At 42.0% G+C, this 15,070-nt stretch overlaps 2 protein-coding genes across 2 annotated transcripts in view; one reads left to right on the top strand and one right to left on the bottom strand.

The window, feature by feature from the left end:
* The window catches only part of PTGFRN (prostaglandin F2 receptor inhibitor), an 87,570-nt gene that overhangs the window by 20,217 nt on the left and 52,283 nt on the right, over window positions 1–15,070 (top strand). The window lies entirely within an intron of this gene.
* On the bottom strand, window positions 2,524–4,651 carry LOC125172542 (60S ribosomal protein L37-like). Its single transcript, XM_047870773.1, has 2 exons — window positions 4,317–4,651; window positions 2,524–2,538 (listed from the first exon to the last, which is right to left on the bottom strand). Exon 1 carries the CDS (start codon window positions 4,628–4,630, stop codon window positions 4,337–4,339), a length of 294 nt encoding a protein of 97 aa, XP_047726729.1. The 5' UTR covers window positions 4,631–4,651; the 3' UTR covers window positions 2,524–2,538; window positions 4,317–4,336.

Genomic DNA, 15,070 nt, shown 5'->3' with positions numbered 1-15,070 from the left:
AAATGCAAGAGATCACGGTGGTTTGTCCCTCCTGCTCTTGTCTGCACTCTGTTTTGTGGTGACCTCAGTGATCCCACGTCTTTACCTTTACACAGATGCCCTCTTCACCCACCTCCCTCCATGCGTGCGACTCCACATTCATTTTGGGCTCAGATACCTTTTGGGGGTTTTCCATCCCCACTGCCTGGCGGACCTTTCAACTTGCCTACGTGTCACTGGCACTTTTTCTCCACTGTTTCCTTAGGCAGCTGTTAGCCCTTCCTTGCTGTCTCTAATGCCACAGGTCTATCAGTTGAGGCTGCTTCTTAGCGTGGCCCTCAGAGCTGCTGCCTTTCCATCGCCTGCATTGCCCTACTTTTGGTTTTCCTGTCCCGCCTGTCCTCGTGCAGAGGGCTCCCGACGGACCTCCCGTGTGTCCACTCCTGTCTGCCCTCGGTCACTGCTCCAACCCCCCCTGCTCCCCACGGGTCCCTCCCCCAACCCCAGGCTCTTTCCTTATGCTCCTCCCTTCTGCAAAGGATTTTTTTTTTTTTTTTGGCGAAAAAAAGCACTTTGATCCTCAGTGTCCCCAGTCCAGCGCCATTCTCAAAAGGCCTAATTCAACTGTTGACACCCATGAAGCTTTCCACTAAACCCTTTGGGTGGACATGCCCTCACTTTCGAACCCCATGGCACTCGTTAGTACCTCTCTTTGGTTTCTCATATTCTTCCTTATATTACAGTTTTCGTGTGCACCTTATGGCTCTTAACACACTCTAAGTCTCCCAGGAGAAGTTCCAGAGGCTGGTTAGCCCTTCTCTCTCCTGTTGTCTCGCACAGGGGCTTCCTGCTCGATAGCTGTTTGTCGAGTGAGTAATGCTGTCTTCTATTTGTCTAGTGCATCCCGGGGAGGTCTGAGCCGAACCTTGCTTTTTTTCTTTTTTTTTTTTTTTCTTTTTTTTTTAAATGATTATACGACCTGCTCTTGTAGAACCTGATTTGCGTTCAGATGGGATTTTGAAGTACCACCATATGTGACTTCATTACACATTCTCTGCTGGCTCTGACTTGTTTCGTGTGTACCTGGCTGCGTTTTTGTCACTTAGGGAGAGCTGCCACCATCTCTTCCTGCCAGACCTCGCAATGGCAGACGTGAAGAGACAAAGGTTTTTCATTTGGTGAGTCCGACACGCCAGGAAAGGCTCTACTGGAGTTTGCAAGTTTGACCTTCTCTGTGTTCATCTCTAGCTCACATGTGGACTGGGGATTCCGTGTGGAAATCCGTACCCCGTGCGCCGCCCCCCCTCCCCCCCCCCCCCGGTCTCTTTTAGGGGCCTTGTAAGGACTCAGAAAAGAGGGATTTAGATGTCCTTTGACAAGGCAGACTGCAATACCATAAGCTCTTTGTTGCAGTATTTCAGCTCTCCCTGTACCAATGGATTCAGTAACTGCCAATATTCATCTTACAAATGGCTCAGGTTGGAAAGTCAGATTATTTGCTTCCGGGCAGCTCAGTGAGATGATAACGTTTGTGCAATAATGGAAACAATCGCAGAAAAAAAAAAATCCTTTACAGATACACTGTACTCCGTGGGTCTTGATTTAGAATAATGTTGATGATAACCCAAGAAATAAAATCTGCATATTTCCCATGGATATCATGAAGGGGTGGAAGAGGGTAGATAAATACGGCTTAGTCTTCATTAGCTTGTCTCTCTTAATGATTCCTCACGGTTGCCAGTAAGCACTTATTGAAATAAGTGTTGCAGGAATAGCTTACCTTGAAAAACTTGCCTGACTTTTCTTTCCCATCCCCATCCATTCTGCATGCTACAAGAAGTTGAAGGCCTTTACTAATTTTCTTGAATCCTTCAAAGGTAGGGAAATGGTAATCTGGAAGCGATTACCTCTTGCTTCTTAGTTATCCCTACTGCTGAAAAGTCACAGCAGTAGGGATTCCAGAAGTCCTTCCTATATGGGAAGGGATAAAGTTCTTTTCCCTTTTTTGAATATGATTGTGTGAGATGTTCAAGTTAGTATCGCTTAAAATAATGAAGGCAACAGGTCAGAGAAGGTTTTGAAGAAACTGGAAATGGTTTATGACCATTCTGTTTCTCTCTACATCATACTGAGAACGTGTAATATTTCCTCTCTTAGTGACTCGTTGTTACGTTGCTGCCTAGCCGGTCCACATTGCCCTTGGAGAATTTGAAATATTCCATATGGAATTTCGAGCGGTTTCTTCTTCCTACTAGGAGGAAGGACAAAACCAACTGAAGGTGGTGATATCAACAATGCAGTCGAAAGCAAACCATTCCGGCCCATCTTTGGACAGGGCAGCACATAGGCCAGATGAATCTGGGTGGGAGTCCCTCCTTTAATAGCTGTGATGGCCTTCTGCAAGTTGTTTAACTTCTTTGCATCTGTTGTCTCAGCTTCCGTCCTCAGTTTCATCAGTTCTCTGATAGGGGAGTTAGTGTCTACCTTATGGTTCTGTTCTGGGGATTCATTAAGGGAAGTTTTGAATTGCACCCAGCTCGGTGCATGGTATAAGAGACACACAGCGGATTATACCCAACTTATTGTTGGCAGCTATTTGCTGATGAATCAAAGTGAATAGATTACAGAATAAATGAGAAGTGCTTCTATGAAGTTAGCTGAAATGATGGCTTCTTTGATTAACCAGATATTTTTTCATTATTCCCCTCCCTCCATTAGTTTGTTTGTTATTCATTCTGCCATTTTGGTGGTTATTTTAGAGGTTGGAACATACATCGTTGACCTATTAGTGTCTACCGGTGGTCCTTTTTATCACTTCCAGGATCATGCAAGACCTTAGAACATCGAAGCTCCACCTCGCTTTTGTGCTGTTGATGTCATATATTTTGATTATGCATATATGTTAAATTCTAGAAGACATTACTAATATTGGACTGTATAGTCAGCATCCAGTAGATTTGCCACAGAGTTATCCTTTCTGTTGCTCTTTATGCCTTCTTACATCCATGATTCCATCTGGGATCATTTTCCTTCCGTTTGAAGAACTCCCTTTAGTATTTCTTTTGGTATTTCTTTAGTATTTTTTCAATTAATTCTCTTTTGCTTGTTGAGAGTTGGTTGAAGCATATTTATTCTGTCTGCCTTTTAAGGAAATTTTTTTCTGTACACAGTTGTAGGTCGGCAGTTATTCTCTGTCATTACTTTAATTTTATTTTTTATTGTTTTAAATTTACATCCAAACTAGTTAGCATAAAGTGCAACAATGATTTCAGGAGTAGATTCCTTAGTGCCCATTACCCATTTAGCCCATCCCGCCTCCCACATCCCCTCCAGCAACCCTCTGTTTATTCTCCATATTTATGAGTCTCTTATGTTTTGTCCCCCTCCCTGTTTTTATATTATTTTTGTTTCCGTTCCCTCATGTTCATCTGTTTTGTCTGTTGAGGTCCTCCTATGAGTGAAGTCATAGGATTTTTGTCTTTCTCTGACTGACGAATTTCACTTAGCATAATACCCTCCAGTTCCACCCACATAATTGCAAATGGCAAGATTTCATTCTTTTTGATTGCCGAGTAATATTCCATTGTGCATATATACCATATACCACATCTTCTTTATCCATTCATCCATCGATGGACCTTTGGGCTCTTTCCATACTTTGGCTATTGTCGATAGTGCTGCTATAGACATGGGGGTGCATGTGTCCCTTCAAAACAGCACACCCGTATCCCATGGACAAATGCCTAGTAGTGCAATTGCTGGATCGTAGGGTAGTTCTATTTTTCGGTTTTTGAGGAACCTCCATACTGTTTTCCAGAGTGGCTGCACCGGCTTGCATTCCCAACTCTGTCATTACTTTAAAGATGTCATCCCATTGTCTTACGAGCAGTGTCTGTTAAAAGTCAGCTGTCGGTTGTATTCATGCTCCCTTCTCTGCCTTTAGAGAGTTTTACCACGATGTTCCTAGGTGTGGTTTTCTCTGTATTCCTCCTGCGCAGGATTTGTAGCACTTCTTGAATCTGGGACATGATGTCTTCTGTCAATTTAACATCTTGGCCACTATCTCTTCAAAAGTTAATTTTGCCTACTTCTACCACATTCTTTCTTTCTCCTGTAGGACTCTCTTACACTTGTGTTTAACCTTTTTACTGTTTTTTATGTGTCTTGTACACTATTTTCTGTATTTTTCATCCTTTTTTTTTACCCTGGGCTTCAGTTTGGATAACTTATATTGACTTTTTTCCTGTTCCTTCTAGTCTACTATTAAACCTGTTTATTGAGCTTTTTTATTTATTTTTATTTTTTTATTTATTTTTTTAAACCAGAACATTTATTGTGTGACTAATCGTTGAAATCCCTAAGATGAACTGGATGCTGCAACAGCTCCCCTCTTGGGTTTAGGCGTTGTTCCTTCACGGAATCCATGCCTGAATCTGCGGTATACAATTTTTAGGTGCCTCATTCGACCGGTCCCAGTGGTATTTCTTCTTTTAGCCTTGGCACTGCAGTTATACTTTCTCTTCCACGTGGCAGGATAGCCACATTTGCCACAGGTCGACTTCTGAAGGTGGCAGGCCTTCGAGCCACAGCGGCGGCACAACGTGTGCGTCTTATTGCGACACTTTCCAAACGATGACGTCCCCTTCGTCATCTTGTTTCCGCAACCGAGACCAAAGAGCTATTGAGCTCTTTTAAAAAAATTTTTTTAATGTTTATTTTTGAGAGAGAGACAGACAGAGACAGAACGCGAGACGGGGAGAGGCAGAGAGGGAGGGAGACCCAGAATCCGAAGCAGGCTCCAGGCTCTGAGCTATCAGCACAGAGCCCGATGCGGGGCTTGAACCCACAAGCCATGAGATCATGACCTGAGCCGAAGTCAGACACTCAACTGACTGAGCCTCCCAGGCACCCCTGTTTATTGAGCTCTTAATTTCAAATATGTGTTTTTTATTTTGTTTTTTAGTTCTAATATTTCAATTTGATTATTTTAATAGATTTCAGTTAAGGGGTCAAATTCTGTTGTCTATTTCTGTAGTAAATTAACCATAGTTATTTTCAAGTCCATGTTGATAACAGCAGTATCTGGATCCCTGTGGATCTATTTCTCTTGTCTGTTTTTCTTTTTTTTTTTTTTTCTTCCTCTTTTGTAATTCAGTCATTTGGTCCTATCATCTGGAACGTCAGATAAGTTTCAATTGAATACTGAAAAGCCACAGAGACTCTGCACCTCTGCACGATGTTCTCTTTTTCCTAAGAAGATGTGCTTGTTTTTCTAGCAGTCCAGCAGAATAAGAGCTCACCACGATCCCGTGAGGGACTGAGAGATGTTTTGAGACTGGATCTCAGTGTCGTCGACAGCTGATTCTTTGAGCTTTGCTCTCACTCCGAGGGCATGGCCCTTCAGGGCTGTCCCCAAACGCCTGGGGTGTTTACTACAGTCTACCTTCCTTTGTGAACTCAGAATTCCAATTTTCGTCTCCCCAGTACTGTGAGATGGTTGAAAACTTTGCTTAACCTTTTAGCCTCCTACTGTTTACTTTCTTCTTAGCTTCTCAGCCACTTACCCAGCCCTGTCCCCCTGAGTGTAGCTTTCATGTCAGTTCGCCTTGAGGAAAAATCAGTGCAGCAGGTCAGGCTGGCTTCTCTGTTGTTGCCTTTTTCTCTGGGATCCTGACTTCTCCAGCTATGACTTCCTAAAGGGGTTTGAACTTCAGTTGTCGTCTTGGCCCTGTGAGGCACTGGGAAGCACCTACGTCGCTTAAAAATTGGCAAATGTCTTGGGGTGTGTGGGTGGCTCAGTCGGTTAAGCGTCTGACCTCCGCTCAGGTCATGAGCTCATGGTTTGTGAGTTCAGGCCCTGCATCGGGCTCTGTGCTGACAGCTGAGAGCCAGGAGCCTGCTTTGGATTCTGTGTCTCCCTTTCTCTCTGCCCCTACCCCACTCATGCTCGCTCGCTCTCTCTCTCTCTCTCTCTCTCTCTCTCTCAAAAATAAACATTAAAAAAAATTGGCAAATGTCTCAAGAGAAAAAGCAGTAGACATTGTGGGGCCCACCTTGGTGTGTTTCTGGGATCTTGGTCCCCTGATCCTTCATACCTTGATTACTGACAATGCATTCAGTTAGCTGTTTCTTGTATTTTAGCCATCTTTTGTAGTTGTTTGCGAGGCTGGAGTTGATCTGATACAAGCTATTCTCCTTCATAGCAGAAAGGGAAAATCTCCCTAAAGAGGAAATCTTAATTATTGGTCTTTAGAAATGTATACCCTACTTCCCTCCCCTCCTTCCAAAAAAGCATTGGAGGCAATTTACAAAGACATCCATGTATACATGCAATAAAAACCTTAAGATGAAGGTAAAAAAAAAAAAACAAAAAAAGGACAAGGGCAGTAGGGACATATAGAGAAAGGTATGGAGATAAAGAACAGATTATTATTAGAAGTTTAAACTGTGTATGGTTTCCATAGTTGACCATATTTAGTACTGACTTGAAGCTAAGGTACGGACGGACACATGAATTTTGTATATGTTGGGGGAAACAGGAGTTGGAAGTTGGGAGAGAGAAAAGAGAGATGAAGTTAGCAGTAACAATTACATTAGGTATTTTTTCTTCGAGGTTGTTTTGTAGGCTTAGGCAAATTATTTGTTTAAAGTTTATTTATTTTGAGAGAGACAGAGTGCAAGTGGGAGAGAGGCAGAGAGAGAGGCAGAGAAAGAATCCCAACGCAAGGCTTGACCTCACGAAACCACGAGACCTTGACCTGAGCTGAAACCGAGAGTCAGATGCTTAACCGACTGAGTCTCCCAGGCGCCCCGCAAAATTTATTTAGAACAGGAGTTAGGAGACAGTAGAAGCTTCTGAGACTTACCTGTAAGGGTTTGGGATGTGGTGCTGGGCCACTTAGTAACTGGGAGTGCTAATGCTTTGGCACAGAAGCTTTCATACCGCTACACAGATGTGAAGTTGCTGTGCCCTTATTTTGTCTTGAATAACAAAGGCACTCTTGGCTGTGCCAACTGGCTTGAACGCAAGGAATGCCTGCGTACTTCTTGTTTTCTGGGGAAAGAATGTACAATGGTCCATCAACAGGTATTTTTTTCTGGTACTGCATTTCGAGGGAATTTTAACATACGGACGCTTGAGTCACTGAACAACACAGTAGTGTCCTCAATGGTGCTTTTAAGGCTGATGAAGAAATGCTTTTCGTATGAGGGGTTCTTACACTGAACCCTAAAAACAAATGAAAGCACAGGTTAAAATCGTTCCTTTGTAAAGACCTCTTTGTGGAGAGCTAAATTAATACGTTTCAGTTGCCATTAAGTGTCTGGGGCTCTTAGTTTGAAATACTGGTAGAATTTGGAAAACCAAAGGAGAAAATTATTCTTTTTCCGTCAGTTATCAACTGTTACAAGAGGTTTTGACAAAAATTGGCGGTGGGTGGCTCTGCAGACACTCTTTTTGATTTGAAAAGGGCCATATGCTTTAATTTTTACAAACTATATTTAAAAATATTATTAGCTGTTATTTAACAATATTAAAGGAAATCTGTGCTAAATACCAGACTGCTCAGAGCAAGTTGAAATTCTGTTACCAAAATTTAACATCTTGGTTTGTACGGATGAGGGAACATCTCTGTTCTGCATGCAAGATGCTGGCTGGGTTTATATCTTTTTAGATTAGAATTTGATCTTTCGAGCATCTGTTCATACCTGCTTTACTTTTCCCAGTGGCACGCTAACGTAGCCAGCACTGAAGGTATTTTTGCAGGTTGAGCTGGAACATGGAGGCAGGAGTGCCCAAGTGATCCCAGGAGAGAGGGGGAAGGCTTCACAGAGGAGGTGCTTCTGGGACAGTGTCTTCTAAGAGGATGAGGAGATTGCTGGGAGGCATTCCAGGTGAAGGAGATACAGAAGCAGGGGACGTGAGGCCTCAGAAAGCATGGCATTTCCAGGAAATGAAGGGTCCTCTGTTTTGTCGGAGGCTGAACTTTAGAGGGTGGAAAAGTGGCAGGAGACAAAGCCACCCGGAGTGGCCAGCCTGCCAATGACCTCGTAAGTCTTTTATTCATTCACTCATTAAGCAAATGTTTATTGAACAAACTGCTAGGTACCAGGCCCTGTTCTAGGCTCTGTTGTTTGGTTATCAACAAAGCAGATAACCATCACTGCTCTTGTAGAAACTCACATTCTAGTGGGAAGAGACAGACAATCAATGATAGTAAAAATATACAAATACACATAGAGTCTATTAGCGACGAGTGATAAGAAAATCTGGCAGGAGTAAGAATGGGGGGTGTGGGTGTGTGCACAAGAGGCTGACCCGGGAATAAAGATCTGAATCCGGTGAAGGAGGCTTCGAGGTGGAGTGTGCTCTGAACTCCGGGCCCGCGGAAGAGCACGGAGGTTGGAGAAGATCTGGTTTGTTCCAGGAATGTTAGGGGGAAGGCTTGGCTGGCTACCATCCAGGGAGTGCGTGGGAGAGGAGCAGGAGGTTCGAGAAGCAGCGCTAGGTCCTGTGAGGCCTCAGATGCTAGTCTGTGAGGCCTCTGTGGGTTTGGGCTTTGACCTGAGATGGGGAGCCATCGGCAAGTTTGCAGCAGGGTGATGACCTAATCCAGCCTAAGTGTTTAAAATAGTGCCTCAACTGCTGGGTTGGGAGTACAGGGCACGAGTGGAAGCCAGAGGCCAGCTGGGAGGCTCTTGCAATAATTCAGGTGAGAGGGATGGTGGCGTGAACTGGGGGAATCACATGGGGGGGCCGTTGGGAAAGATCGATTGTATCCTGGAGGTGGTAAGGAGCCATCACAGACCTTGACTAGTGAACGGATGCATGATTTGTGGGTTAAAAAGATGATTTGGGCAACCACGTGGGAAACGGATTACAGAGCGGAGACTAGGGGCTGGGTCGGGTGCCAAAGCTCCAATCACTAAGAAGAGGGAGAGAGACGGGAGAGAGACCTTATAAGGGATGTAGGCTCCTGCCTGAGGGCACTGTGGGCAGCTTGCTAACCCTGGTCAAGTTCTTGACCACTGACAGGAATTGACAAGATTTGTACATTAGGGAATTCCTTTGTAAACCTTGCCAAGAAAGCAGCGTGGAAGGTTGTGATGAGGTTAGCTCCTTACCACCGCAGGGCACTGCGGTGAGGGTACACAACTCAGTGACTCCTTACACAGTATGGGTGTGTGGGGGGGGGGGTGGTTATTGCTGTCTCCATTTCACGGATGACGAAACTTGGCCCCAAGGAGGTTAAGCACCGGGCTGCACTGCCTCTTTTTTTTTTTTTATAATGTTTTATTTATTTTTAAGACAGAGACAGAGCATGAGTGGGGATGGGGCAGAGAGAGAGGAAGACACAGAATCCAAAGCAGGCTCCAGGCTCCGAGCTGTCAGCACAGAGCCCAACGCGGGGCTTGAACTCACGAACTGTGAGATCATGACCTGAGCCAAAGTCGGACTGTCAACCGACTGAGCCACCCAGGCACCCCTGGGCTACGCTGCCTCTTAAGGGTCTCCCCCACAACATTTCCTTCTGAAAGTTCTCTTAGGGATCTTCACAATTGTCTGGTCATCACTAAAAGTAAATATAAAAAAGAGATTGCATATGTCCTTTGTGAACTCTGGTGACGAATGGGTTCAGGGCTGAATGGTCATGTAGGATTCCAAGGCCCTGTGTTGCCAGTGATAGAAATTCGCTGAAGGGATATGAGTGGGGGTGAGTAAAATTGCAAGATACTGAAATGTGCGGGGGAAGAAGTATGTACACGTGCGTGTACGTGTGAGTGGAGTGATTGAGGTGGTGTGGCTGGATCCAGTGGCTCGTGATGCCAGGTGAGGTTCAATTCACCTGTCTGGTCCAGGTGCCTGCCTGGCTCTCTTTGCTGTAGATGGCCTTCTCACCTAGCCAGGAGGGCTGTGCGAATATGGCTTCAGAGCAAATCATCTTTTTTTTTTTTTTTATTAAAAAAAAATTTTTTTAATGTTTCATTTATTTGTGAGAGAGACAGAGACAGAATGCGAGTGGGTTAGGGGCAGAGAGAGAGGGAGACACAGAATCCGAAGCAGGCTCCAGGCTCCAAGCTATCAGCACAGAGCCCGACGCGGGGCTCAAACTCACGAGCTGTGAGATCATGACCTGAGCTGAAGTCGGACGCTCAACCGACTGAGTCACCCAGGCGCCCTTCTCTTTTTTTTTAAACTGAAGTATAATTGACACAAATACATTCGTTTTGTACAGAATAGTGGTCCAGTCTTTGTATGTATTGTAGAATTATCACCTCAGTAAAGGTAGTTACCATCTGTCTCCATACAAAGTTAATACACTATTGTTGACTGTGTTCCCCAGGCTGTCCATTATATCCCAGTGACTTATTTCATAACTAGAAGTTTGTACTTCTTCATCCCTTTCACCCATTTCACCTCCCCCACGCCTCCTCTCCTCGGGCGACCACCAGTCTGTTCTCTGTATCTATGAGTTGGACTTTTGTTCGGTTGCTTTGTATTTTAGATTCCACGTGTAAGTGAAAGCAAATGTTATTTGCCTTTTTCTGTCTGATTGGTTTCATTTAGCATGGTACCCTCAAGCTTGGCTAGATACCCAGAAGTGAAATTGCTGGATCATAGGGTAGTTCAATTTTTAATTTTTTGAGGGACCTCCACACTGTTTTCCTGATTGGCTGCACCAATTTACATCCCCACCGACAGTGCACAAGGGTTCCCTTTTCTCCACATCCTCGCCAATACTTGTTATTTCTTCTCTTTTTGGTAACAGCTATTCTGACAGGTTTAAGGGGATACCTCGTTGTGATTTTGATTTGTATTTCCATCATTATCAGTGATCTTGACCATCTTTTCATGTGCCTTTTGGCCATCTGTATGTTTTCTTCTTTCTTTAAAAATTTTTTTTTCTTTTTACATTTATTTATTTTTGAGAGACAGAGAGAGACAGAGCATAAGTGGGGGAGGGGCAGAGAGAGAAAGAGACACAGAATCCAAAGTAGGCTCCAGGCTCTGAGCTGTCAGCACAGAGCCCAATGCAGGGCTCTAACTCACAAACCATGAGATCATGACCTGAGCCAAAGTCGGACGCTTAACCTACTGAACCACCCAGGCACCCCTCTTCTTTCTTTTTCGGAGAGAGTGCAAGCAGGGTCAGGGGTGGGGAGAAGAAGGGCAGAGAGGGAGAAAGAGATTGAGACTCTTAAGCGGCCTCCACACAGTGCAGAGCCTGATGCAGGGCTCAGTCTCACGACCCTGGGATCATGACCTGAGCCAAAATCAGGAGTCAGACACTCAACTGACTGAACCACCCAGGTGCCCTTGCACTCTATATTTTCTTTAGAAAAAGGTCTGTGCAGATTTTCTACCCATTTTTAAATCAGATTGTTTGGGCTCTTTTGTAATTGAGTAGTATGAGTTCTTTGTATGTTTTGAATATTAACTCCCTATTGAATATATGATTTACCAGTATCTTCTCCTGTTCAGCGTGTTGCCTTTCCATTTTGTCGATGGTTTTCTTTGCTGTACAGAAGCTTTTTAGTTTCATGTAGTCCCATTTGTTTATTTTTGCTTTTGTTACCCTTGCCTTTGAAGTCAGATCCAAAAAAACATCACTAAGACCAACTTCATAGAGCTTAACACCTCTGTTTTCTTCTAGGAACTTTGTAGTTTTATGTCTTACATTCAAGTGTCTTATTCATTTTGAGTTGACTTTTGTATATGGTGTAAGATGGAGGTCCAGTTCCATTCTTTTGCCTGTAGCTGTTGAGTTTTCCCAGCACCATTTTGTATTCTTGCCTTTTTTTGTAAATTAATTGACCACATGTGCATGGGTTTATTGCTGGGCTCTGTTCTCTTGCATTTATCTATGTAGCTGTTTTTATGCCAGTACCATACTGTTTTGATTGCTGTAGTTTTGTAGTATAGGTTGAAATCTGGGAGTATGGTACTTCTGACTTTGTTCTTGCTTCTCAAGATTGCTCTGATGATTTAGGGTCTTTGGGGTCTTTTGCAATTCCATATAAATTTTAGAATTATTTGTTCTAGTATTGTGAAAAGTGCCATTGGAATTTTGATAGGGATTACACTGAATCTGTAGATTGCTTTGAGTGGTATGGAGATTTTAACAATGTTAATTCTTCCAATCCATGAACATGGAGTATCTTTCCATTTATTTGTGTCTTCTTCCATTTCTGACGTCAGTGTCTTATAGTTTTCAGTATACAGGTCTTTTGTCTCCTTGGTTTATTCCTAGGTATTGTATTCTTTTTTTTTTTTAATTTTTTTTTTAATGTTTACTTATTTTTGAGAGAGAGAGCGGCAGAGAGAGGGAGACACAGAATCTGAAACAGTCTCCAGGCTCAAGCTGTCAGCACAGAGCCCAACACGGGGCTCGAACTCTTGAACCTTGAGATCATGACCTGAGCTGAAGTCAGATGCTTAACCGACTGAGCCACCCAGGTGTACCATCTAGGTATCGTATTCTTACTGATGCAATTGTAAATGGGATTGTTTTCTTGATTTCTGTTTCTAATGATTTGTTATTACTGCATAGAAATGCAACAGATTTTTGTATGTTAATTTTGTATTCTGTAGCTTTACTGAATTCATTTTTTCTAACACTTTTTTTTGGTGGAATCTTTAGGGTTTTCTATCTCTAGCATTAGTCATCTGCAGATAGTGAAAGTTGTATCTCTTCTTTTCCAATTTGGTTGCGTTTTATTTATTTTTCTTGCCTAATTATTGTGGCTAGAACCCCCATACTATGTTGAGTAAAAGTGGGGAGAGTGGGTATTTGTCTTATTTCTTATCTTTCTTATCTTATTTCTTATCATTTGTCTTATTTCTTTCTTATTGAACATGATATTAGCTGTGGTTTGTCATATATGGTTCTTGTTGGGGTATGTTTCTTCAGTACCCACTTTGATGAGAGTTCTTATCGTAAATAGATGTTGAATTTTGCCAAATGCTTTTTATGCATTTATTGAGATGATCATATGATTTTTATCTTGCATTTTGTTAATGTGGCGTATGACACTGATCAATTCATGGATGTTGAACAAGACTTGCTCCCCTGAAATAAATCTCATTTGTTGGTGGTGATCCCTTTAATGTATTGTTGATGGTATATGACGGTGTGTGTGTGAATGGGTGTGATCCATTTAATGCATTGTTCAATTTTGTTTGCTAATATTTTATTGAAGATTTTTGCATCTGTGTTCATCAGGCATATTGGCCTGTAATTTTTTTTTTTTTTTATGGTGGTGCTATGTGGTTTTGGTATCAGAGGAATGTTGGCTTCATAAAATGAATTTGAAATCATTCCCTCCTCTTCAATGTTTCTTTGAATGTTTGGTAAAATTCGGAGAAACCGTCTGGTACTGGACTTTTATTTGTTGGGAGGATTTTGATTACTGATTCAGTCTCCTTACTAGTAATCAGTCTTTTCTGATTTTCTATTTCTTCCTGATTCATTCTTGAAGATCAAATATTTCTAAGAATTTATCCATTTCTTCTAGGTTGTCCAATTTGTTGGCATGTATTTATTCACAGTAGTGTCATAATCCTTTGTATTTCTGTGGTATCAGTTAGTTGCAACTTCTCTTTTATTTCTGATTTTGTTGATTTTTCCTTTTTTGCCTGGTGAGTCTAGCTAAAGCCTTGTCAATTTTGTTTGTTAAAGAATTTTGTTTATCTTCTCAAGGTTCTTAGCTTCATTGATTTTTTCCCCCCTGTTCTCTTTATTTCCTTTTAGTCTTTATTAATTTCCACTCGTGATCTTTATTATTCCTTTCCTTGCACTAATATTGGGCTTCTTTGGTTCTTCTTTTTCTAGTTCCTTTAGACATAAAGTTAGGTTATTTATTTGATATTTCTCTTGTTTCTAGAGGTAAGCCTGCATTGTTACGAATTTCCCTCTCAGGACCACTTTTGCTGCATCCCATAGATTTTGGTATGTTGTATTTCTGTTCATTTTCCTCTAGGTATTTTTTTAATTTCTCTTTTGATTTCTTTGTTGTCCCAGTTGTTTAATCTCCACGTATTTGTGTTTTTTTTAAAGTAAGTTTTCTTCTTGTAGATGATTTCTAGTTTCATACCATTGTGATTGGGAAAGATGCTTGATATCATTTAAGTTTTCTTGAATTTATTGAGACTTGTTTCATGGCCTAACATGTGAGCTGTCTGGAGAATGTTCCATGTGCACTTGAGAAGAATGTATATTTTGCTGCTTTTGAGTGGAATGTTCTGTATATATCTGTTAAGTCCACCTGGTCTGATAATGTGCTGTTCAAAGCTGATATGCTTACTGATTTTCTGTCTAGATGATGTATTTATTGATGTAAGTGGGGTGTTAAAAACCCTCTACTATTATTATATTGCTGTCAACTTCCCTCTTTAGGTCTGTTAATATTTGCTTTAACATTTTACTTTATTTTATTTATTATTTTTTAACGTTTATTTTTGGGAGAGAGAGAGAGAAACAGAGTGCAAGCAGGGGAGGGGTGAAGAGGGAAGGGGACACAAAATCCGAAGCAGACTCCAGGCTCTGAGCTGTCAGCACAGAGCCCGACGCGGGACTTGAACTTAAAAAGCGTGAGATCATGACCTGAGCTGAAGTCAGATGCTTTCCTGACTGAGCAGTGGCCCCTGTTAATATTTGCTTTAAATATTTTGGTGCTTCTATGTTGGGTACATGAGTATACATAAATGTTGTATCTTCTTGCTTGCTTGAACCTATTATCATTATGTAGTGGTCCTCTTTGTCTTCTATTACAGTCTTTGTTTTAACATCTATTTTGTGTGATATGAGTATAGCTACACCACCTTTCTTTTCGTTTCTGTTTGCATGGAATATCTTTTTCCATCCCTTCATTTTCAGTCGGTGTGTATCCTAAAGTAAGTCTCTTGTAGGCAGTATACAGAAGAGACTTGTTTTTTAAAATGCATTCAACCCCTCTATGTCTTTTTATTGGAGAATTTAGTTCATTTACATTTAGAATAATTAAAGACAAGTATGTACTTCTTGCTATTTTGTTCACTGTTTTCTGGCTGTTTTGTAGTTCCTCTCTGTTCCTTTCTTCTCTTTTTCTCTTC

The sequence above is a fragment of the Prionailurus viverrinus genome, chromosome C1, assembly GCF_022837055.1.
Source record: "Prionailurus viverrinus isolate Anna chromosome C1, UM_Priviv_1.0, whole genome shotgun sequence".
NCBI lineage: Eukaryota > Metazoa > Chordata > Mammalia > Carnivora > Felidae > Prionailurus > Prionailurus viverrinus.
This window is presented reverse-complemented; position numbering and strand designations above follow the sequence as displayed.